At 35.3% G+C, this 25,827-nt stretch overlaps 3 protein-coding genes and 1 non-coding gene across 5 annotated transcripts; 1 reads left to right on the top strand and 3 right to left on the bottom strand.

Annotated features, from left to right (window-relative positions):
- The first annotated feature begins 2,840 nt into the window (after nucleotides 1-2,840).
- LOC145632848 (uncharacterized) lies at nucleotides 2,841-3,627 on the top strand. The gene is made up of 2 exons (XM_081685181.1): nucleotides 2,841-3,103; nucleotides 3,333-3,627. Exons 1-2 carry the CDS (start codon nucleotides 2,841-2,843, stop codon nucleotides 3,625-3,627), a joined length of 558 nt encoding a protein of 185 aa, XP_081541307.1.
- Nucleotides 3,628-7,234: 3,607 nt separating this feature from the next.
- On the bottom strand, nucleotides 7,235-11,509 carry LOC145587435 (putative zinc finger protein At1g68190). Of its 2 annotated transcripts, none has more exons than XM_081644202.1 (6): nucleotides 11,354-11,509; nucleotides 9,896-10,329; nucleotides 9,004-9,357; nucleotides 8,707-8,931; nucleotides 8,323-8,621; nucleotides 7,235-7,692 (listed from the first exon to the last, which is right to left on the bottom strand). In XM_081644202.1, the coding sequence occupies exons 2-6, from the start codon at nucleotides 10,304-10,306 to the stop codon at nucleotides 7,566-7,568; spliced, it is 1,416 nt and encodes a 471-aa protein (XP_081500328.1). In that variant the 5' UTR covers nucleotides 10,307-10,329; nucleotides 11,354-11,509; the 3' UTR covers nucleotides 7,235-7,565. The 2 variants fall into 2 exon arrangements, with proteins under 2 accessions (XP_081500328.1, XP_081500393.1); XM_081644267.1 differs by having other exon boundaries at nucleotides 11,337-11,489.
- An 849-nt stretch (nucleotides 11,510-12,358) lies between these two features.
- LOC145587343 (uncharacterized) lies at nucleotides 12,359-18,126 on the bottom strand. Its single transcript, XM_081644105.1, has 6 exons — nucleotides 17,949-18,126; nucleotides 17,730-17,805; nucleotides 17,580-17,644; nucleotides 17,286-17,440; nucleotides 15,024-15,228; nucleotides 12,359-12,790 (listed from the first exon to the last, which is right to left on the bottom strand). The coding sequence occupies exons 1-6, from the start codon at nucleotides 17,949-17,951 to the stop codon at nucleotides 12,623-12,625; spliced, it is 672 nt and encodes a 223-aa protein (XP_081500231.1). The 5' UTR covers nucleotides 17,952-18,126; the 3' UTR covers nucleotides 12,359-12,622.
- A 6,957-nt stretch (nucleotides 18,127-25,083) lies between these two features.
- Nucleotides 25,084-25,190, bottom strand: LOC145565963 (small nucleolar RNA R71). The gene has a single exon (XR_014095316.1). It is a non-coding gene; the product is annotated as a small nucleolar RNA R71 (small nucleolar RNA).
- Nucleotides 25,191-25,827: the final 637 nt, after the last annotated feature.

Here is a 25,827-nt window from a genome sequence, read left to right as displayed (position 1 = left end):
AAAAGAAAGAGTTTAAAGATACAATATTGAGTAAGGACAGGCTCCTTGATCATAAAGGACACAATTCCCGACCCGTTTACCCGAATTGACAGCTCTAAATATATATAGTTTGGCGTCGCAAATAAAAATAATGAGCTACACTTTTTAATTTGGTGATATTGAAGAGTATTGATAAAAGTAAAATAAAAATAAAGGTAAGTTTTGGTGGTTTATATTATAAGAGGAATATATTGATCTCATGATTAATAATAAAATATAGTGTAATTAAGGATATTAAAGGATAAGATTATGTTAAGTAGTTTGATTAGTTTCTTAAATCTTTGTACATTTATGTAAGGCTTGTAACTATTGTATCATTATTGGGACACAGATATTTTGGATATAAATTAGAAAAAATTGTCAAAAAGAAAACACATGATGTAAATACTCTCAATTTGGTGAATCTGGCCTCGGCTTATGACACATATTTCGACAATGCTAGAAGAATAATAAGTTGAGAGTTGTAAGTGTACATGCTTGTAATTTGTAAACATGGAAGGATCGGGTTGAATATCAAAAGCCGAACTTCTAAATTGAAAGAATTTGTACAATTGTACATACAAAGATCAAAACAAGGGAAAGTGGACAAGTTCATCAATAGTGAAATTCTCATTGGTCCACTAGTAGTTTTGACTTTTCCCATTGATACACTCCTAAATTTTTGTCTTCTCATCGAAACACCCATGGTTTGGTCTTTTTCTCAACCGTGACTAACACCGTTAAAAAGTATTTCATTAAATTAAAATAATTAAGGAAAAGACTATAATACCCCTTTAAACATCTAATGTCTCGATTTGCGTGTCGAAAAATATTCGGTTAAAGTTTTGGGAGTCATATTATATCTTAAGGAACCAAATTAATCTCGAAATTAGCAAAAAAAATAACGCAAATGTCTCATATGAGTGTCAAAAAATATCTCGATTTGCGTGTCGTTACTTTATTGTGATAATTATTATTCTATTAATGTTTTAGGGGTCATTTTGACCCTTTATGGGTCTAAACCAAACTCGAAATTGTCAAAAAAAGTAACAAAAATATCTCATTTTGCATGTCACAATATTTATAACTCCGTATTTTTTGTCATTACACGCAAAACGAGACATTTTCGTTAATTTTTTAACAATTTTGAGTTCAGATTAGATCCATATAGGATCAAAATGACACCTAAAACCTTAACCGAACAATAAATTACTATCACAAAAAAGTAACGACACGTAAATCGAGACATTTTTGACACGCATAAGAGACATTTGCGTTATTTTTTTTTTTTGCTAATTTGAGGTTAATTTGGATCATTATGGACTAACATGACTCCCAAAACTTTAATCGGACAATTTTTATACGCAAATCGAGACATTAGATATTTAAAAGGGGTATTATAGTCTTTTCCTTAATTATTTTAACTTAGTAAAATACTTTTTAACAGTGTTAGTCACGGTTGGGAAAAAGACCAAACCATGGGTGTACCGATGGGAACTCAAAAAATTAAGAGTCTATCAATGGGAAAAGTCGAAACCACGGATGTACAAATGGGAATTTCCCTTTAATATTAAAACGCACTTCAATACATTTGTTACTCCCGTAAAATAATTTTTTTTACGATTATATTATTTCAAGAGTCCATATACATAAATTAAAAAATCACAATTACAATCAAATAATCAATATCATTGTTTATGAATATAATTAACTACACATCTCATCCTACTTTTGAACGGCTGGACAGGGCCTATGCTACTTCCCAGTGGCTTTGGGAAATACCATCTACTTCTGTTGTCCATCAAACTATTTTATTTTTAGGTCATTCGGCCATAATTTTAAATGATGCTCCTGTTTCATCTAGATGCAAGCGGCCGTACAGGATCGAGAGCTGGTGTTTACATTTGCCAAAAGTAGCTTTAATGGTGTGTACCATTTTTGCTGAACATATTCCCGACTCCCTCATGTTTTCCTTATCAAGGAAGCTTCGTTCTCTTCGACATCGTCTACTTTCTTGGTGTGTTACTCATACGAAAGCTTGGGGTATTGACTGGAAGGCTCTGGTTATGGATATCTCTAGTGCTTCTTTGTCACTCGACTCTCGTGGGGCTCTCTCATTGCTTATTTCTCACAGTCAGGAATGAAAAGATTGCTGAGGCCCAGGCGGCCTATCAGTTTTGGAAACAACGAGCTAAGGTGAAGTGGGATACTTTTAGGGATGAACATTCCAAGTTACTTTTTTCTCTAGTCCAGGCTAGACGGAGAAGGAATTCAATTATTGGGCTTAAAAATCATGAGAGTACCTGGATCTTGGATTCGGATCAAATTCAGTCTCATGCTCGAGACTTTTATATTTCTCTCTATAGTAAACAATCAGGGCCAACTGAGGTTCCTGATTTTTGTTGGGAGTCGCTGCATCTTCCTTCTTTGTAAGATATCCATTGACAAGTTCTGTTGGCCCCGTTTTCAGCTGACGAGGTTAAGAAATCTATGTTTAGTATCAATGAAAATAAATCTTCAGGCCAGGTCCGGATGGTTTCTCTTCGGCTTTTTTCAGATCATATTGGCTCGTGATAGGAGATCATGTGGTAAGTGCAGTTCAATTTTTCTTTGCTCACGGGTATCTTCTCAAGGACTAGAATCGTACTTTCTTAGTTCTAATTCATAAGGTGGATAATCCAGAACTTTTTTCTCAGTTTCGTCCGATTGGCCTTTGTAATGTCATTTACAAATGTATTGTTAAGTGTCTTGCTCATCGACTGAAGGCTGTGTTACCAGATCTGATCTCAGACTCCCATAATGCTTTTGTGCCATGACGATTAATGTCTGATAATTGCTTAATGGTACATGAATTAATCTCTTTCATGAATGCTTTGAAGGCTAGGAAGCGTTTCTTAGCAGCTCTGAAACTTGATATGAACAAAGCCTATGACAGGGTTGGGTGGGACTTTTTGACCCAGGTCCTTCAAGTGTTTGGATTCCCTCCTACATGGATCCATCTGATTTTACAGTGTGTGACAACTGTTTCTTATCAGGTGTTGGTTAATGGTGCTCCTACCAAAACTTTTCGTCCACATCCAACGAGGTTTGCGTCAAAGAGATCCCTTGTCTCCCTACTTGTTTGTACTCTGTATGGAGGTTCTTTCTGCCATGCTTTGTAAGGCTGAATCGGAAGGGTTGTTTCAGGGAATTAAGATTGCCCGGGGCGCGCCGGCTATCTCTTATTTGTTTTTTGCTGATGATTCACTTGTGTTTTTCCAAGTCTCCCCTTATTTTTGTTCTCAGGTAATGAAGGTACTTTCGGACTTATGTAGTCTTTCAGGTCAAATGATTAATTTGCAGAAGTCCTTTGTTAAATTCAGTCCGAATACGCCAGAGGATTATCGGGAGTTTCTGTCGGGTTGTTTGAATCTAAGGAATGATTCTAGATTGGGCACTTATTTAGGAGTGCCCGTAGATTTGAGTCGTAGCAAGTGTTCTGATTTTGGTCTCCTCCTGGATAAGGTGGTTGCTCGTCTAGAAGTGTTTGCTGCTCTTCAGCTGTCCCCTACAGCAAAACTTGTTATTATTAACTCTGTCCTTATAGCCTTGTTCAACCACTTCTTATAAGTTTTCAAGGTTCCAGATTCCATTTGCTCTAGGATTGACAACTTGTTGTCCAGATTCTGGTGGAAATCTTCGAGTTCCAATCAGGGAATGGCTCTGCGCTTCATCCTCTTCGCTGTTTCACCTCCCAAAGGGCTTAGGGGATTTAGGTATTGTAGGGAATAGATTTTAAGCGTTAATCCCCTTGCTTGAACCCCATTGTGATCATACACTAAAGTACGGTGGCGTCCAAAAGGGAAGAAGATAGAGCAAAAGAGTCGCCAACAAGTTTTTCTAGGAACTTGTAAACCGTTCACAGGGTGAAGGTTACACCCCTTAACGATCCAAGAGACCGTCAACTCCATAAGGTCTAGAACCAAATAAGGGTTCGGGGATGAAGGTACAAATCCAACCTAAAAGAGATTGAACCTGCCCTAATAATATGCCTCTACTTTATTCTGATCGTATTCATGTGCGCTTTCTGACTAGCATGCAATCAATAGGATTAACCCTAAACCTGTTTATCTATGTTGGTTGAATATTAATGCACAAATAAAACTATTATTGGCGATCACTTGAAATATAATAACATTAACCCTAACAAGATTAATAAATATCTTATTAAGCGTGATTACAAGTATCCAATTCCCTTTAAGCATGCATAAAAAGTGTGATCAAGCAATAGAAATAAATCATCAAGCAACATAAATCATAAATATCATGATAATAACAATCATCATAACAATAATCGAAATAATAATTATAATCATAATCATAACAATAATCATCATAACAAAATAATCATCATCAAAATAATAATAATAATCATCATAAAAACAATCATATTAATCATAATAATAATCATATTAACTAAAATAATCATCATCAAAATAATAACAATAATAATATTCATAATAACAATTATAATCATAATCATGTTCATGTTAATATTAAAGCATAATAATAGCAAGATCCTAGGCATGATACTAACAAGATTAATAACAAACCCTAGCATGCCATTAAGCAATAAAAATCAAATCTTTAGCCCTAACATGATACTAACAATCATAAATATTAGGAATAACATAGGAAGCATCGTAACAATCATATTTGATATTAAAATAAACCTAGACATGATACTAGGAATCAAAATAACAATCTAAACATGATATCTACATCATAACATCAATAAAAACCATTAAAGCACTTACTTTGATGCCTCATACCTCTTTCTAATAACAAAATACACACGTCAGTAACTTCAAGAAAAATAATAAAACAACAATTAAATTAAATAATTGAAATAGAGATTTGGGACCAAACCCACAGAAATTAAACCTTTCACGTCTAGGGCGAAGGCAACTTTGAATATGGCTAGGTGTGTCTAGATCTTGTGAATGCGGAATTTTGTATGTAAAAAGCGAGTTTAGAAAAAGAAAGAGAGAGAAAAGGATGGAAGAGAATTGATGATTGCGAATGAAAACTAGTTGTAGGTGAATGAAAACGGAGTTTTTACAACGTTATTTATAGAGAAAATCAGCCAAAAAGATAAAATTAACAAAACAGAGCATTGGCGCACGTGAAACAGAGCTGGCGCCAACGCTGGCTTATTGGCGCCAGGCGCCAATGCTAGCGCCAGGCGCCAATGCCTGGCGTCAGGCGCTAACCCTGTTTTTGACGCCTGTTCTAAAATCAGATAAATTTTGCCGTACAGGAGGATAAAATCGTATCTTTTCCTCAAAAATGTTCTTTGATTTTAATTAAAACTCTGAAAAGTCAACAAAAGTCAATTTATCAATGCTAATTGAATTAGGAATGAAAAGAACCTTCTAGAAGAATCTAGAAGACTAAAACCATTCCTAATTGCATTAGGAATGATAAATCATATTAGGCCCTCCTCTAGATCATTGGGCCGCATACAAGGCTCAAACCGGGCCCAGTTGAGTAATTTGGCCATAACTTCCTCAATATTCATCGGAATTAGGCTTATAATATATCGTCGGAAAGCTCTTTTCAAGCCCCATCCAACTACACTATTATTGGACCCATATCATGGACCAACCAAACTGGATTGTCTATTTTCTTAAAATAAGTTTTTAAAAACAGAGATAAGAGAAAAGAAATTAAACTATCCGCAACACTATACTTTCCACACTTTCACTTCATTCGATTATGATTCGACGTGAAAGGTACTCATCACTGGGTTTGGTTTTGAGGAGACACAAATGGGTGTCTACAACCAAGATAGTATCAAATTATCAAGAATGCTTAAATTTGTCCTTCTCCATCCATTCAAGGATCAGTATGAAGCAAGATCACAAGATTCAATCATAAAAGAAAATGATTTACAGCAAAAAATAAAATAAAAAAGGAGATAACAGGAAAGTAAGAGTAGAGAAAGAAACTGAAAGTAGAAAGCACTCAAAGAAGATCTAGAAATGAAAAAAAAAGGAAGAAGGTGCGAGCAGCGAGCCGATTTACAATATCGTTATTGTAAATCGGATTTTAATAAATTTTTGTGTAAAAGCAATTTTTTGTGAGAAACTACCTAATAAAAAATGTTGTAAAAACTACCTATTAAAATAGAATGTTGTAAGAAACTATCTATTTAAGCAAATAATGTTGTAAAAAAGCTATTAATCATCGGATTTTCATCTTTAACTAATTTCTCTGGCGTTGACCATGCTCGGCCGATCACATGATAGGTGCCATTGTTGGTGGGGCATGGAAAAATAAAGGTTTTAAAAGTTCACGTGATTGACAAGTGGGTGGTCAACGCCGAAAAAATTAGTCAACGGTGAAAATCTGATGAAAGGGTAATCTTTTACAACATTTTCATTGTAATAGGTGGTTTCTTACAACAATTTTTTTTATTAGGTAGTTTCCCACAAAAAATGGCTTTTAATAGGTAGTTTCTGAAAAAAAAAAAAAAAAAAAAAAAAAAAAAAAAAAAAAAAAAAAAAAAAGCCCTTGATATAATTACACAATATTAACAAACTATATCCTTCTTTACAAAATAAGATCTACAATATTTATCATATTCTATCACACCCGGTAGTCGAAGCGGGAGGAGGGCATATGCTGAAACTGGATCTGAACTCTAAAAATAGTTGTTGAGGTAGGCCTTTCATGTACATGTAAACAAACCGATAACGTGATGGAACGTTATGGGACAGATAGATAACACTGACATTGTCACAATAAACAATAGTGGCGGACACGGTAACTCCAAAATAAGATTACGAAGCTAATATGCCTCGGCAACAACATTTGCGACCATTGATCAAATATATATAGGGTTACAAGAGTGAGCCCTAAACACGTAGGAAATCTCACAAGATAATTACAGAATATTAACAAACTATATCCTTCTAAATAAAATAATATCTAAAATATTTATCATATTCTATCAGATAGGATTATTATGCATAGTTTTAATTAGTTTCCTAAATTTTGTAGGTTTAGTTTGTTATGCAAGGCTTGTTAATTGATCTAAGCTTGTATTAATATGCTTATGTGCTTTTATCCTAAGATTATTGGGACACAAATTATATTTTGTTTATTAATTAGAAAAGGTGTTTTAAAAAAAAAAAAAAAAAAACTAACAAACAAACAAACCAACACTAGTTGGATTTCAGAATTTTATGTTGACATGTAAATACTCTTAATTTGATTGGTATAAATTGCAATTGATTACCAAAAATAAATGAAGAAAATGCTGGAGCTCGAATGTTTACATTCATCTGGCTTCGGCTTATGACATTTAGTTCTATAATGCTAGAAAAAAAAAAAAAAAAAAAAAAAAAAAAAAAAAAAAAAAAGATAAAACTTGTAAGTGTGTGGCTTGTAAATAAACATGGAAAGATCGAGTCAAATATCGAAAGCCAAACTTCTAGAATGAAAGAATGTACAATTGTACATACAACGATCAAAACAAGGGAAGTCGTCGAATTCAGCTCAGTTCAGCAGCTCTTTGTTACAGTTGCTGTATCGGAATTATAGCCCTGTAACTTGGGATACCGGCTTTTGTTCTTCTTATGCAAATCGGTTCTAGCCTTACGTGGTGCAAGTTGAGTCTTTTTACAATGCCTGTAATAAGAAATCACATCAGTCAGTCCCTTAGCAATCTTGCATTATGGAAGGTTGCATAATTAGAACTCCTCTCCAATCTGAATTATTTCACCACTACATTAACTGCAAGAAAACGCAATCTCAACATTCACCACATATTGTTTTACTCCTAGAAGAACACTGGGATGAGGAATCTGAAATCTTAGTTCTATATATAACAGGCATTCAGAAAAAGATTTTGCTGAATCTCGAGCTTATTGAGACCAGCTAACTCGAAAAGGCAGGACAGGTACAAAAATTGTTACGTAGTATAAATTGTGAAGTTGTGCACTAAAGATCTTGGATTATATAATTAGGCTAAGCATCATACAGTATCCAATCTGTGGAAAAAATACTCATGTGTAATGTGTAATAAAGCATGAGAATGGTACAGAAGCTGCGCGACTGTTGATTCAGAAAAACTGTAAATCAGATGGTCACCAGTAGGTAGTAGCAGAGGTTGAAACTGATTTTGCAGAAGTTTATCACTATTTTAGAAATTTTGAAATTTTCCGGATATCCTAAAATAGTATATGACTATATGTTCCCAATAGAGAAAGTACTTAACAAATGACTGGTGGCATGTTCTTAATCTATTTGTTCACTTACATTCGAGTCTTCTTTTTGTCTTTTGATATTCTGATTGAACTTTCCAAACCCTCCATTTCTACACCATTTAACTCTTCCACATTGTTTGATGATTCACTTCTTCTGAAACTCCCTGAAGTTCCGGAATTTAGAAAGTCACTGCGACAGCTTTCAGCACTGAGCCGTGAACAAGTAAATGTAGCTGACCGCGAGTATCTTAAAGGATGTGGTGAACTCCCCACACTTCTGGATATCCCGCGAGTTACATGGTCCGATGGATTTGCTTCTTTCTTGAAATTAATATGAGAAGCAGCCGTTTCCTGAAATGCCAATGCAACAGTAAAACATAAAATAATCATCAAATATACATCAGAAAATGACACATAAAAACGGATGATATATAACCTGTGTTGTTTCAATAAGACTCTTTTCTGACTTATTCATCGATGCCTTCTCAGTATCTGAACTCATAGGATCATCGTCTTCAATTAAAGCTCGGGTTAGGTCAGGATCACCTGTGAGTAAGTCTTCAAAGTTGCGGAATGTTATATCAACGTCTGGCATGTTGAAGTCATCAATGGATCCGAGTTCTTGACACATTCCAAGATCTTGCAAATTTTGCGACCAAAACTGCAGTTCCACATCCAAATAATCTTTGAGAATGTAAACCAGATTTTACAAAAGCTATCAGGATCTACAAACCTGATCGTTGTCTATCGGACTTTTATTGTGCTGCCAAAAGGGATCTGCTACAGATGAAGATATATCTAGCTGAGAAATAGGCGAAGGAAAATGTTCTCCATTTAGCACTTGATTTGATTTGTCTAAGCTCTGAAGTTCATTAGTGATTTTATTGAACTCCTTGGATTGTTGTTTGAGTCCTTCATTGAGCAATGTTCCTGAATTACTGTGCAGCAAGGAGGATGTAACATACACTCCATTATGTCGCAGTGATTTTTTCTGATTATCTCCTTCAGTAAGCTGAAGATTTTTCAACTCGAGAAGCTGATGCAGGATCAAACCATTGTTTTGTTCGCGTTGATGATTGCTGAGTTTCTGCATAGCAAATAATCTAATATAAGAGTTGATCCAATTCGTAGAAATTATGTTTTGCACTTTGTCATTCCAGAATTTCCAATACTGAGTTTTTGATGAACTGAACTGTTGTTGACGCGTAAATTGGCATTAGCATACAATGAGAATTCTGTTCCTTGTAATGTATGTTAAAGTGTCTACAAGGCTACAGCAGAATAAGTTATACAAAGTTTTGCGACTCATAACAATAATGGACTCCACAATCCTTAAATTTCACTAATCAAATGTATCAACCTCTATTAGAATTTAAAGAGGAAAAAAACAGAATCATCTGTACTGCAGGGGAGGGAGGTTCTGACAAACCACAGGAGATGCAATCAAAAAGCTGTTGTTAAGAAATGGATGAGGCTTTTATTCTAGGTCATTGATACTCGAGGACTTTAGATTTCTGGATTCTAAGTTCTTTAATAGGTTAGCACTTATCAACCGTTAACTTGGCTGTAAATTAGTCCATATTCAGTTATAACATCAGCTGAAATAACAGAAAATTTCAGGTTACCTTCTGCTGTTGGCTGCAAGAACCTCGTTCAGTATCTAAACTAGCAGTAGAAGTCGCAGACTCTACTGTCGAAAGCTGATGGAGATCATTGACATCAAAGCCCCATAACTCTGCAAACTGCTTCACTGAAGGACATCCAGTAAAACTGCCAATCATCAGCTTCTTATGGTGAGCGAAACACTTGTGCAGGAACAAATCACATTCCTGACATGACAGCATCAGATGGTCTAAGCATCGAACACTGGCCGGATTTTCCTTGCAAGAATCACACAGAAGACTCCTTGAGTGACGACCAAAGAGAGCATTAGCTGAATGCACCTTAGCATCACAGGAGAGGCAGAGCAGTGCTGCATCTGCTTGGCAGTATACAACTGGTCCTGGCGCTCCACAAAATTCACATGTTTTTTCCATTTTCGAGTCCCTTTATTCATTGGCTGCAAATTATATATAGATTGTCAAACCTTAAAATATATTCCTTCGTCCACAATTAGTAGTCACATTGTCCCAAATGACAGATTTGGCATTAGCTTTCGTATCTAAAACAAGATTAATTTCTTACAAGACTATCTACACATTAGAACCATAATGTCTATGTATTGTATATAACCATTGATAGAGATATAGGTCAATACAATGTTTTAGTTTGCCTCAACCGTTCCTAGTCTTGCTACAATCAATCAATTTAGTATTTTAAATTGGTCTAGTCTTCTAGCAATTTTTAAATTTTTTAAATTTCAGTTTGATTTAGTTTGGTTACATTCGTCCAATTTGAAACCAATGAACAGATCAAGTTTCAAACTTGCTATCTAATTTCATCCAAAGTTGATTGTCGATATAAATTAAGCTTCATAGGTTAATGAACTCAAACATATTGAATATCTTTAACCAACTAAAACTACTTATAATGGTTGCATAGTTTCGCAAGAAAAACAATTTATAAACATAAGTCAAATTATAAACATTTTATAAACTACTTATCTGTTATGTCAACTATCATTTACTAATATTTTAAATGATTATAAACATAAGTCAAATTAGTAGGGGGAATAAAAAAAAATATCCAAACTCTGCTTTCATGATATAAAATATAAAATAATGAGCATTAGGTAAGTCTATTCATGTCATCTTAATCATTTCAACTATTATGAGTGTAACTTCTTTTTAGGGTGAACTCAAATTTAACTTAGGATCCACAAAATTTATAAACTTGTTTTGGTTAGATCTCCTAATGATCCATTCAACACTACCAAAAAAAACATGTGAAAAATTCAATCTCGAGACTTGGGTACTAATATTCATTACTTTTGTACTCACAAGTTTATAATGGCGATCCAACCATGAACAAACTTCGTCTTATGTTTCTAAACATGCTCAATTTATTACATGAATCATATGATTAAATAAAAATTAAAAACGATAAAATCATGTTATAGAAACATACTCTAAGAAAAATCCAACCTGAGAGTGAAGAAGAATCTTGATAAAATCTATCAAAGATTTGAGTGTTGTACTTCTCCCATTGAAAGACAGTTAAGTCATCAGTCAAGGTGATTTATCAGCAAATAAGAAACCTTTTTTTTTTTTTTTTTTTTTTTTTGATATTTTGAAAAATAAAAAAATAAAAATCTAAGGGTGTGTTTGGTTTGCTGAGTCCACTTTTTATCTAAAATCTATCCCTTTTTTGCAACTTTTTAGGGTGATGTGGAATGGGGGTTATGGGCAAGAGCCATGCCGACGTGGGTCGACCCACTTGGCAAATGTGGGTCCCATTTTACGTTATCCTGTTTTATTGGAAAACCTTTTCATGTCATCCAAAAGTTCACTTCCTTACCCAATCACATTGTCCCATCTTGCCACGTTTGTTCTATTATTACTAGTCTCAAAATTTAGCATTTTTGAAAATTGATGGCGTTTGTTATAAGCACTAGATTCAGTTAGGCACAAGCATACGGTTCGGGTTGTCATGGAAGGATTAGGTTACATTGAAATCAAGTAACGTCGGGTTTAATCATGTTAGTGATTGGGTAGGATCACCCAGAATTTGATTGAACTCGGGTCATTTTTGGCATTGCTAAAACATATACTCCATCCGTCCCTAAATTACATTTCTATTTGAAAATATACACGGAAATTAAGGAGGAAAGACTAAGACAAATAACAATAATTAGATAATGCAATGAGAAGTACAAAACATTAAATAATATTTTTGAGTAAAACAAAGATAGATTAGTGATTACTCATGACATGTCATCAATCCTTTGCAAAAAAGTATTATTAGAATAATGAACAAAGTTTGTTCGTTCCGTGCAGTTCGGAACTATGAGGTTCTCACTTCATCCATCGGACAAGAAAAAATAGTTAAACCTAAGCATCTACAGTTTGGGAAGAATAACTTCAGCTGACCAACATTTCCTGGCAAATATAAGAGTGCAGTGAAACTCACACAACTACACAAGCACAAAATCAGTAATAATACAGATGGAGCAGATTTTCTGCAAGTGGATCATATGTGTAGGACAAGAGAAATACAGTTAAGCAATATATTTCCAAAAATAGAAAGGGAAAAGAAAAGTTTTTCTTTTTCTTTTCCACTACATGCTTAGCAAATTCCTCTACTGATTAAAGCACCAAGCGGATGCCAAACTTGGTAGTTTACCACAAAACATGAACGGGAATTCATAAAAAGGGGGGGGGGGGGGGGGGGGAGGGGGGGGAAATCATATCTTGTCAGCTTGACTTCACATGCACTTCAATAAGATCATCATCCTCCATCCCAAGGGTCTGAGGCGTTGATGCTGGATCAATTTTGTCGCCATCAAAAGTAAATACTAGGTTATGTACATCAGTCTTCACCTTCTGCGCATACTTTGTGAACAGCTGCTCAAATTTCTCATCCTATACCAAGGCAAAAGATAAACCAAGTATTAATGGCTGGAAAATCGTAAAGATGGCAAAGTAAAGCAAACAAATATCCTGAAGTAGTCCACATTGTCCTAAACCTTGTAAATTAAGAATATTTAATGATTTCAAAAAGGTACACTTTCTATAACTCTGTAGCCTTAGGTTCCCAATCCCCTGGTGTCTACTCTATTTCTCACTCCTTGAAATCGAAATTTAACATGAAGCTGCAGCTATTTAGCTATTATTATCTATTAATTTCTCAGCTTCATAGATTTACTTCTTCAGCAGATGTAGCTTGAGAATAAGTTATACAGAGTACTGCATCTTAAAGAAGGCAGAATTTAAACAGTTTGAAGGAACACATCATACTCCAAGGTTTTATATAAAAATATATAACTGATTTTAAGTTCATTTTAAACCAAATGCCTCACAAAACTAGCTTCTCTGACTTCAGTCACAAAACCACTAGTTTCAGCTACAAATCCAACAGAATGCCAGCCTTCCAGGAATATGTTTTGTTTATTGAAGAGCATAAAGAACCAGTTCTAAATTCATTATCAGACAAAAAAAATAAAATATTCCACCCTGTTAATTGTTATTAGAAATTAGCAGTCTACAAGAGATGGCATCATCAACAGCAATTCATCACCTATGTGGGCTGTCTCTTTCTGAAATCTGAATTGTTCAAGGTGTTCAACCTATTTGACCTACATTGCTTTTAATTAATCTATTGATCTCATACAAGCCAGAAATTAAAGAGCTATAGAGGAATTGACTGAGGCTTCAATGACTGGAATTAGCAGTTTGGATGGCATAAAATGTAGTCCAGACACATGCAAAGACTCTTAAACCCCACAGAAATAACAGTGAGCAGCATCACTCTTCAACAAAGCTTTCCTAGAAGTCTCAAGCTCTCGGCAAGCAACTAGACAAATAGTACTGATCACTTGGTTATCGCATGATAAAAGTCACCAACTCACCATTGAGCAGCAGTTATAGGCAAGTACCTTACCAACTACTTATGCCTTGTTTTATTTACCTTAGTTCCCCTTTTTTCTATGGGATAAAAAACTCAGCCATTCGAATGGCCATTATGTAACAAATATGGATTTTCCATTCCGCAAAACTCCTTAACATAACACTGCAATAAATATCACGTATTTTCGTCATCCACTACATAAAGGTTACTCTTGCTGTGATAGAACTTATATTTTACTCATTACATCCATTTTCTATTTAAGTTACAATGATATATTAGTAATTAGTTAGTTAATAAATCATGATATTTATAGTAAAGTTTGGTTATATTAAAGGAGTTTTTTTAAACAAGGTTTAAACTCATCAATGTTTTTTTTTTTTTGAAAAAATTCACAACGCAGCTGCATTTTGTTCTTATATCCATTACAAGCCGTTTCCACAACATTGTGACAGTTATCGTGGTCACTACTGCAACCGCAATTCAGACTATGCTTCTTTCAGAAAAAGTTCAGATAGGGTAAATGAGTTCAGATATTACACATTAAATTAACAAGTCTTGATAAAGGTTAAAAAGGGTTGCCCAAGCCCAATATACAACTAAGGATACATTAAGGTTAAAAAAGGGTTACCCATAACTTACAACTAAGAATGTGTTCTATTCACCAGATTTTTACTCGAATTAAATGAACTTAATATAACTAATTTAAACCTACCTACCTACACTTATCTGAGCTTATCCTTATTAGAACTTATTTTTAATTGTGAATAAAATTGGGTAGCCGTTATAAACCCTTGTTTGAACTAATTTTTTTCTGAACAATTAGGACCTCAAACCATACCAGTGTAGTAAGCGTAGCCAGCTGCGCATAATCTACCGTTAAGGCATTAATTGACAAACAATACAACTAGCGGCATAAAATGACCGGTTCATTGACTGGTTTACAGCTACATTGGTGCTAACATAACATCATTATCAAGCCACACTAGGCCACAGAAAATCCATAAAAACTAGGAACGTTACAAATGAAAGAAAAGTTCCTATATAACCAGTGTTACTATTCCTTTAGCCAAACTTCTGATTAGTGACTACTAAAAGTGAAAGCAAAGTTTCAAACAAAATCCAAATAATAAGAAACTCTAATTGAAAGCTATTAATTTATAAGTGAAACACTAGGTGACTCAACATGTTAAGATAATTGATGAATTGCATGCAGTCTTATGTCAAATTAACAAAGGTAATAAAACGTACCGCAAATATTCGATATTGTTTAGATCCAGCCTTATCTTGCATAGATATGACTATCTTCGTTCGATCAGCCGCAGCCGCAGGCTTTGGTGCTTCCTCGGCAGTTTCCTCATCAACAGAGTGAGATAAAGAGGGAAATGGTTCATCAGCAGCTTGTAAAGCTTGTCCAGTTGACTGGAGAAATGACGCACACTCCTGCTTTTTTAACCTGCCATGGAAATAGAATCCCACATAAGATTTTCTTCTTTTTAAAAAAAAGAAAAACAAAAAAAGCCCCTGTCATAAAACATAAAGACAAGAAAATTAGACGACCCAATCCTTAAGGCACCCTAAGTTAGATACTACAAATAAAAGAGAAAACTATCGGAGAAGTGAGAACACCACTTCATGGCGACTGTTGAGCAGATCATAATAACCAGAGCTCATTGTTTGAATTGAAAGAAATGTAGAGACAAAGAGGGATGGAGTATCTTTCATTTGGATAGCAAATGAGGAAGGAAGGGAATTGAAGGGGAGAGATATGGAGGGATTAAAATGTAAGAAATAATCTCTCCAACAATGGAGAGATTTTGAAGGAAAACTCATCATTCTTCTTCCCCCCCCCCCCCCCCCCTTCCCTTCCTTTCCTCCCATTCCCATCCCTCCCCTTCTTTTCATTCCCCTTTCACTATCCAAACAGCGTTAATTATCTTGCTTTAAGATACTCGCTTCCAATTTCAAGCAATACTATATTTGTCTCACTTGTCAAAGATATGCACCTGAAGAAATTCCACAATCCACACTAAATGGAACTACAATCAGTCAAAGATATGAAAAAGAGGAAGAGGCAACTAAAGCTAGGAGTAGACAAATTATTTGATAAACAAGCCTCTTAAAGATACTATTGATACCGCTACAAGCCTACACTGAAGTACCCTACCCAAGCAACATAGGTAATAAACCCAAAAAAGCCACAGCCTTCAAGTGTATAAAGGATACATACTCAAATTTGATGATAAGATAAACACATCTAAAACAAACAAACATATCCTGAATTTTACAACATAACCTTGAGAGTCTAACACCAATTACACGTGTCTACTGATTACAATCAGCTCATTCTCTAAATTCATTTATCGCTTGTTAATCCAAGTCCAAAATATCCTTCAAAGATAAATTTGGTACCAGAATGGCATGATTTGTAATAGTTCATCCATAGCTTTGAGACCCTTTAGAGACAAAGAAGAAAAATAATTGGAGACAAAGCTTGCTCAGACTTAGTAGTCCTTTAGTTGTGCATAGAAATTTACATTTCCCAATCACCACAACAACAAATAACAACATCAAAGCCTTAGTCACAAAAGAAAGTTGCGTTTCAAGTATATTTCCAAATCTCAAGGAGTTTCAATAGCTAGAAAATGCTGAAAAATCTTTTGTTGACTGCAGTCCATTCACCTAGTATTACACTCCTTGGATGGCATAAACATATATAAAATTACATATCTCATCTACACATGTTCCATTCATCAAGCCAAAGAACATGACGCTAAATAGAATAAGGCCATAAGAGGGTAAATTACACTGCCTTCCCACCAGACACAAAAGCTTTCATTAAACCCTTTGATCCAAATTCATTGATTGCATTCTGCTTCACAAATTATAAGCGAAATATATAGAGATTCAGAATGAGCAAATAATTGAACTTGTTGTATGTTAGTAAAAATTCATTGATTGCATGCTTATTTGCTCATGCTTAAGACCATGTACATTAGCACATATATAGAGATTAATTAACTAACATACAACACATGATATTGCCAAGGAAAATGACGAGTAATATCAGGTGAATTGAACATACCCTTAAAACAATCAATCATGGACAGCAAAAGTTAAACACTAAAAGGGGGAGTGTAGTGGTAATGAAATCCCACATTGAAAGAACTCAAGAGTTACCACCACAATATAAGGCTAAGGGGCTACTCCCCTCATTGCCATATGGTTTTGAGGTGGAACCTCCTTGGTCTTGTAAAGTGGTGGACTTGCACTCTCCCGTGACGGGTGCGGCCCAGACCCGTATTTAACATATTCCCTTAAGACAACGTATTACTAAATAGTCTAAAAATTCTTAGCCAGACCACTCACAATAACTAAAAACCATCCATAACCACCTCAAACATGATACAGAATCCCCTAAAAACACTATCAAATAAAAAAAAAAAAATTAAAAAAAAAATTTAAGCATGAGCAAATAATTGAACTGAAGGAAAAAAATACTAGAATTTTTACCTCAATTGCTTAATGGTGGAATCTTCAAAAATCTTTGAAGGAGCTACATTCTTTGGAGGCGGCGGCAACAAATTCTCCTTTTCCTCATCTTCATCCTCGCAATTAATTACTTGAACTGATTTCCCTTTATCACTATTGTTCTCTTCCTTATTTTTCTACAATACCCCAATTAAAATCGCAATTAACCCCAATTGAAAATTAAAGCTCAAATTACCAAAAAAAAATTATTTAAAAATCATCAAAAAAAAAAAAAAAAAAAAAAAAAAAAAAAAAAAAGAGGAAAAAAAAATATACATCATTAGTGGAAGTCTTTCTCCGCTTCGGCAAAACGGAAGGTGAAGAATCTGAATCAGAATCATCTATTCAAACAAAAAAAAATTAGAAAAAAAAAATAAATGAAGGAAATACAATGAAGGAAGAAGAGAGAGAAGGAGGGTCGGAAACCTTCAAGGTTGACGAAAGTAACGGGTTGAACTCGGCGATAATCGAACAATGGTTCAAGCTCTTCATATGAATCCCCCTTTTTATATGATTAATCAAACATCAAATTGAAATCGAATTCAAAATTAAATTGAGAATAATCAAACATCAAATTGAAATCGAATTCAAAATTAAATTGAAATCGAATTCAAAACAAGAGATTTTGTGTAGAAAATTACTCACCATATTAGGGTAAAAATCTAGGTCTGGGGTTTTTGGAATTGGAGTTGAGTATGAGTTTAAAGTCCCGCCGAAACTAAAATACGCAGTGCGCAACCCTTTCTTTATCCTACGTCAAATAACACTTTGATTTTTAAATTTGTTAGAGTAAGTATTACCCACTACCAATTATGGGTAATATTATCCAATACCACAATATAATTTTTTTTTTATTTTTTTCTTTTTCCTTTTTTTTCCCTTTCCTCTTCATCTTCTTTTACCTACCTTCATGGATAGCTCCCATTGCCGACCAAACCTTCACCCACCACACCTTCACCTCCTACAGCAAGAAACCCACCCCACCAGCTACTACCTTGATCGAAATTCAAAAACACGCAACTACCTCCATTAAAAATCACCGGAAACCACCCAATAAAACATAACCCAAAAACGAAAGACACAAACTTATGGCTCTAGCCATTAAAATCGATGAGTTCTATGCTGGAAATCGTTGAGTTTGGTCGAAATTGACGACGGAACCTGTTTGTCGGTGCTCAGTTATTATCACATTTACTACCAGCAAAAGCACCATGTATCAGATTTACTACCTGTTTTAAAAAATATTTTATATTACTACCACAATAATTCCCTAACTTTAGAAATAACTACCAGTGACTAACTCCGTTACTGTTTATGTTTGAGGGACCCACAACAATGGCAGCCACCCCTCCACAACAACGGCAGCCACCCCTTCGTTCAACCACCTTGCAACCCCTCCCCTCAACTGCCACCCCCTCCCCCTGTCGGCGCCCGCGCGACCCACTGCATCCCCCATGCCGGCGCGACCCCGCTCCCTCCCTTTCCCCCACCTACGCAGACAACCCCCCTCCCTTTTCCCGTTGTTGCTGCCCCGACCCCCACCCTGTACCGGAAACCACTCCCTTTCCCTTTCCCCTACCGGAAATCGCCCCCCAACGGAAGTTATTTTTTGTAATGAAGTGTTACATTCTTCGATTGCCGAATTTGATCTTGATTGTGAAGTTATTTTTCCTACTTCTGGTCGATTGCTTGATTCATTCGTTGATTAGTGTGAGTTGTTTTATAATTTCGATTAATGTTTGCTATTACTATTCAATTTAATTTAAGTTCAATTTTAATCAATTTTGTCTCTGATTTCGATTAATGCTTGCTGGTCGATTGTTTGATTCAATTTTGTTAGTTGTTTGTTTTAAATTGTTTGCTGATTTTAATTTTATTCGATTTTTCAAGTTTTTTTTAATCAATTTAGCCTCTGTTTTTGTTCAATTTGGTTTGCTATTATAATTCAAGTGAATTGAAGTTTTATTTTAATTAATTTTGTCTCTTATTTCGATCAGTATGATTTATAATTCGAGTTTGTTTGCCTTTTTAGTTTAATGATTGCTGGTTGTGATTAAGTAGATGTTTTCTGTGATTGATTATATACGTTTTTGTGTTTTTTTTAGTAGTTATATAATTTTGATCAATTTTATAATTCTAAATGATCATTATGATTCAAACTAATGTTCTGTTATAGTTGTTTAAACTATATTTTAAATGTTTATTACTTTATTTTATTTTATTATTTTGATCAAATTGATAATGCTAGATGATCATTTATACATGTATTGTTTTTATTTGTACATATCTGTTATTGATTATGTTCATTTTTAAAAACTTATTCAGTGGGTGCTGATGACAAAATTCTGTATGAAGAAGCAACTAAATTAGAGTTACTTTTTAAAGATTTTAATTCCGAAGAAGAAGCTTGTGAAAAGTACAATGAATATGCTTTTAAGAAAGAGTTTAGTATTGTCCTAGTGTGTGCTCTAAGAAAAGGCCAAGTTTCTTCAAGTGCTCCAAGTAATGTCCAAGTTTCTTTAAGTGTGCCAAGAAAAAAGGTTCCATTTCGTCCAAGTGTTCCAAGAAATTTTCAAGTTCCTCCAAATGTTCCAAGAGATGTTCAAAGTGTTCAACGAGGTAGCTAGTCAACATATTTCTTCTTAGTATGATAGGTTGTTAGCTTTTTTTTACACTAATGTAGCTAATATGTTGGCATATAATAATAAGAATTTAGATTCAAACAATATATATTTGTTCGAGCTTTTTTTTTTTCTAATAAGTGATATGTAAATGAACATATTTTGTTTTGACACTGAACATTTGCCTTTTTGGCTATGAACATTTTATTGTATTTTGTTATAACTGTTACTTAATTGGACATATTTTATTCTGACAATGAACATATGAACATATCCATATTGAAATGTGTGTGTGTGTGTGTGTGTGTGTGTGACAAGCACTAATGAATTAAAAAAATATGAATATTAATGTACTTGATCATTTAGAAATCCATAAATGATTAAATATCCGAAAGAGTAATATTTTTAGTAATCTAAGCTTCCATAAATCTTCTTGCTCCTTTTCTATTGCCTCTAGCTTCTGTTTAATCCAAACAACATCAATTGAGCAATGTAATGTGTTCTTAGCTTCCTAATTTGGTTTATATGTAATTTAAACAAATTACTATGTTAATGTGTGTATTCATCGTTATGAAAATGAACATTATGCTATATGTCAAATTAACTTACTTGTGGTTCAACATGTTTCTATCAAAATATGATTCCCACCAATTACTATGTTGTTCATTTTTATCTTTCAATATAATTGATGGCATTATCTCCTGTATAAATATAGGCTCAGAGTTTCCATCTCTAAATTATTACAACGTGTGTTTCACTCTATATAGAACATCACTACAATATATATTGTGTTTGTATAGCAATATATATGCATAAACATTACATTGATATTACAAATTAAATTCAATTGGCAAAACGAAAATGTATATTCTGTTTTATATAAATGAACAAATTATCACAAATAACATGAACTTATATATTCTAACAAAAATTTAAAATATACATGTTCAAGAAGATATATATAAATGAACATTATCTTTCAATTATGTTACATGAACCTAAAGAATCTATATCAAAGTGTTAGTGAAATTAAATTTTGGGAAATTCTCACTGGTAAACTCCAATTACTTAATTTTACAAGTGGTAAACATTCTTAAAATTTATTATCAATGGTAAACCTAAATTATTGGTTACCATTGATAAGTGTTATTTTACTAAAAATTCTAACTATAGTTAGTTTTTATTTATGAATTTTATTAATTAAAAAAAAAAAAAAAAAAAACCAAACCCCTCCCCCACCCAACCTAGCCACCCCAGCAACCCCTCCCCCCTGCCGGGGACAAGGCCACTGACGGCAACACACGACCTCCCCCGGCCCACCACTGGCCAAGACGTCAAGCCTTCCCCACCCCATCTTCTCTCTTTACCTCATCTCAACACCTCCCATTTCCCCACCTAACGCCTCACTGCCATTCGATCTCCTTTCGACGACTCATATTTCCCCCATCTCGACGCTCTTCCCCGACGAATCCCCTCCCCTCTCTCCCCTTTTTGCGCGGCCCTTAAACCCCACCCAAAATCAGTTGAAAACCCAAACCCGTTTTCTGGGTTTGGTTTCAAAACCCGCAACTGGTTTGGGTGTTTTTGGTGTTTCGATTCAGCGAGAGATTCAACATGGGTAGGGCGTCGGCGGCAGGGGTGGAGTGTTGGGCGCCGGTCGGTTAGGGGGAAGGGGTCAGGTGGCTAGGTAGGTGCAGAAAAGGGGTTGATTTTTTTTTTTTTTTTTTAAAAAAAAACCCAATTAATTCTAGCCGCTGGTAGCGTCGGTGCTGGCGTGGGGTCATGTGGCTAGGCAGGTGGTTCTGGTGGCTAGGTGGGTGGTAGGTGTCCAAGTGGCTAGGCGAGTGGTTCAGGTGGGTGGGTCAAGTGGCTAGGCGGGTTGGTCAGGTGGCTAGGCGGTTGGATGAGGTGATTAGGTGGGTGGGTCAGGTGGCTAGTTGGGTGGGTCAGGTGGTTCTGGTGGCTAGGTGGGTGGTGGGTGGCCAAGTGGCTAGGCGAGTGGGTCAGGTGGGTGGGTCAAGTGGCTAGGCGGGTTGGTCAGATGGCTAGGCGGTTGGATGAGGTGGCTAGTTGGGTGGGTCAGGTGGCTAGGGCTTGGGTTAGGTGGCTAGGTGGGTGGGGAAATAAATTAGGGCAAAATAGGAATTTCATGTTTTTTTTTCAACATTTTTAAATGTTAACCATAGTTAAATAATTAGATTAAATCATTATTAAGGTTACTAATTGATTAGTCATTCTATTTGGGGTTTATCATTGAAAATAAATTTTAAGAATGTTTACCACTTGTAAAATTAAGTAATTGGAGTTCACCAGTGAGAATTTCCCTTAAATTTTTGTATACTTAAATGAACAATCATATATATGTATCAAAAGAATGTCCAAAAAAAACATCATGTCAAAATGAACATATAATCTATTATAAATGATAATTATACCTTGTAATTGCAGACATGTCTTTTTCAACAGGGACACTTGTTGTTGGTATATCTTTTAAGAGTTGAGGATCAATTGTATTTTATTCACTCTTGATTGAATGAAATATCATTGTCATCACTGTTTATACACAGTTAAAAAAAAATCAACTAAGAATTATATAACTCCATAATGTAAGTGACAATATGTGATTTATATTTGAACATTTTTTAAAATAGAATCATATTTTAAAATAGAATCATCAAAGGTTTATGATGAATGAACAATATGTGATTTATTTTTTAACATGTGAATAAACATACTACATTAATATCTGTGTGAATATACACATATCCAAATGAACATCTATATATCAAATTTGATTAAGCATCTATCAATATTAGAGCTAAAATCCCACGAGTACGCTCTTCACCTTTGCAGGTTGGGGAGAGCTAAGAATCTCCTGAGAGAACGAAGGCGGCTTGTCTTTAAGATTAAGCAGGCGCATTTGCCAATCAATAGTCTGAGGCTGTCCGGCCGGTCTGCCAGAGTAAGCGGCCTGGTCAAACGGCTGGGCGAATTTTCCATATTGTCCGAGGACATTAAGACTGTGCGGCAAAAATGCATTCAAATTCTGAGGAATCTAATACTGAACAGGCTGAATTGGTTGAACAGGAATAGGATTCAGAGTAAGAGCAGTCTGACTTACTGATGTGTCTATTTTAAATAGTGTTTTACCCCCGTCCCTTGGTCATAATTAGTAGTGTTTTTGGCTCTTTAGAGCCACTTTTATTACTAATTGGTGTTTTCTAGTATTTTCGTAGATTTGGTCGACTTTTGCAGGGATTTGCACTTTTGGAGCATTTTTCCGAGATATTACGGAGCAATTACGAGCACTGGAGAAGCACGATCAGTTTTTATAGCCCAGGGCCGGTTAGAGCCATTGAACCGGTGATAAAGGGCTCAGTATATGTGATACCGGGGCATTTGGACCGAGTATTCAAGACCCGAAGAGGAAACCCAGATTGGCCCGAAGAATTGGAGCCCAATCGTAGTCCAAGTAGTGGCCCAAGAGAACCGCCCGGCCAAAGAGGCTGGAGCCCGGAGGCGTGCCTGGCCGGGCGAGGGAAGCAAAGGCTGGCGCCCGAAGACGCGCCCGGCCGGGCGCGAGGTAAAGAAAAGGCGCGCCCGATCGGGCGTGTGTTATTATTAGGAGCTAATTATTCGTCGTTTAAGTTTGTTTTAGTTTAGGATTCTTACGGAGTATAAATACTTTTCCGTAAAACGAGTTTAGTACTTTTTACTCTTCTTTACTATCTCTTAATTATTTCTTAGATTTTCTCTCTCTACTTATCTTTTAGATTAGTTTTCTCTCTCATACACTTTGTTCTTAACTTGATTCTTAATTCCATATTTATTTGGTAACAATTTCTCTTCTCTTAATCTTAGTTGTTTATTTTATTCCTTTGATCATGTCTTGTTTTATTGCTTTGATTAGTTTAGTTTTTATTATGTGTGAGTAGTTCTATTTCTAGGGTTTATGGGGATCCATAAATATTATGAAGGGGTAATTTATTGTTGTTAATTATCAATGCTAGATTAATTTCCTATTGATTGATTTAATGCTCTGTGACTAGATTTGCGCATATCTTTTATGCATGAGTTTGACAATATTGATTCGAGATTCGACATATGAGAATTAATGTTTAGGTCTAGTTTTAATAGGCAGGTTAATTTATAAATAGTTAAGTCGAGATTCGAAAGATGAGATTTAATACCGGTAAATTAATTGTGTGATTGTAATACGTAGAGAAAGCCCTTTATGATCTGATTAATGTATGCATTGATGATTGATTATTATGTTCTACCCTAGAATATTATTTATTGGTGAACCTATTCCCTAGATCCTTTTATATATTGTTTTCTCCTTATTCTTAATCTCCGTAGTTTAGTTTTATATCCAAATTTACATATTGGTTACTTGATAATTTAGATTACTTTACTTGATTATGAATAGAAAGACTCGTTTCTCTGTGGATTCGACCCTAATTCCCTATCTACATTAGTTAGAGGATTTAGGAATTACTTTTGATTAGGGGATACGACTTTGTCAAAATTTGGCGCCGTTGCCGGGGAAACGATTTAATTACCGAGATCTTGAGATCCTGAGATTCTGAGATTACGTCCCATTCGATCCTGAGATCCGATTTAATTACGTCCCATTCGATCCTGAGATCGAACGTTCCTTCCATAGACAGAAGAATCTTTACAAGCAAATTCTGGCGGAGTCTGGTGATAATAATAATTACCGAGATCCTCTAACTGGTTCTAGCGATTCAGAGGTATCATCAGATCTAGAATCAAAGATGACGGCTCCAAAGAAGCTTAGTGATTACTCACAACCAAAGCTTACAGATTTTCCACATCTCACTCCCACCCCCGCTCTTGATGGGGTACAATTTGAGATTAAACCTGAATTTATAACGATGATAGAGAAGAAGAAATTTAGTGGAGCTTAGGGTGAAGACCCGAACCTTCACATTGCAGACTATTGTCAGTATTGTAATACCATCAGGCAAGACGGGGTCACACAAGACCAAATCAGGGAGATTCTTTTTCCTTTCTCTTTAACTGGAAAAGCCAAATTATGGTTTAATGGTTTAAATAGAACTGCACTTGGTATAACTGACTGGGAAACTCTTGTTTTGAATTTTTATAACAAGTACTATCCTGCAGAGAGAACAACCGTACTACGGAGTGCAATTCAGAACTTTGCCCAAGAAGCCGACGAAACTTTATATGAGGCTTGGGAGAGGTTCAAGGACCTACAAAGAGAATGCCCCCACCATAATTTGGCACAATGGCAGTTAATCCAAGCCTTTTACAATGGCATTGGAAATTCATCTAGAATAATTTTAGATTCTGCAGCTAGTGGGAGGTTTATGAATCTTAATGTTGATGATGCAGGTCAGGTTATTGAAGATATGGCGATACATAATTCCCAATATGGGAATCCTAGAGGCTTTGCTAACAAGGGGAAGCATAGTGTTGACTCTGTATCCTTTTTGCAAGCTCAATTAACCTCTATCTGCCAAAAATTAGATAATCTTAGCACTGCTCATGTAGCTAATGTTTCTGCAATTAATAATAATGCTAATGAGGCTTTCTGTGAAAATTGGGGGATTTTAGGTCATTGGGAACAAGATTGCAGGAGTTCCGTGGAGCAAGTTAATGCCTTTCAAGCTTATAGGCAAAACAACCCATACTCCAACACCTACAATCCTGGGTACCGGAATCATCCGTACCTTTCCTATCGGAGCACTAATGTTCAAAATCCACCACCACAAGAACCACAAGGGCCACAGCAACAACAACAACAGAAATATTACCACCCCAATGCTGGCCAAAAGAACCAACCACAACAACCCTCCTCATCTTCCGACCCTGCCTTGGTAGAAATTAGAGCGATGCTGGTTAATATGCAGAAGCAC

Source organism: Chenopodium album, chromosome 1, assembly GCF_948465745.1.
Source record: "Chenopodium album chromosome 1, dcCheAlbu1.1, whole genome shotgun sequence".
In the NCBI taxonomy this organism is placed as follows: domain Eukaryota; kingdom Viridiplantae; phylum Streptophyta; class Magnoliopsida; order Caryophyllales; family Amaranthaceae; genus Chenopodium; species Chenopodium album.
Note: the sequence above shows the minus strand (reverse complement) of the source record. Positions and strands in the feature narration are given on the sequence as shown.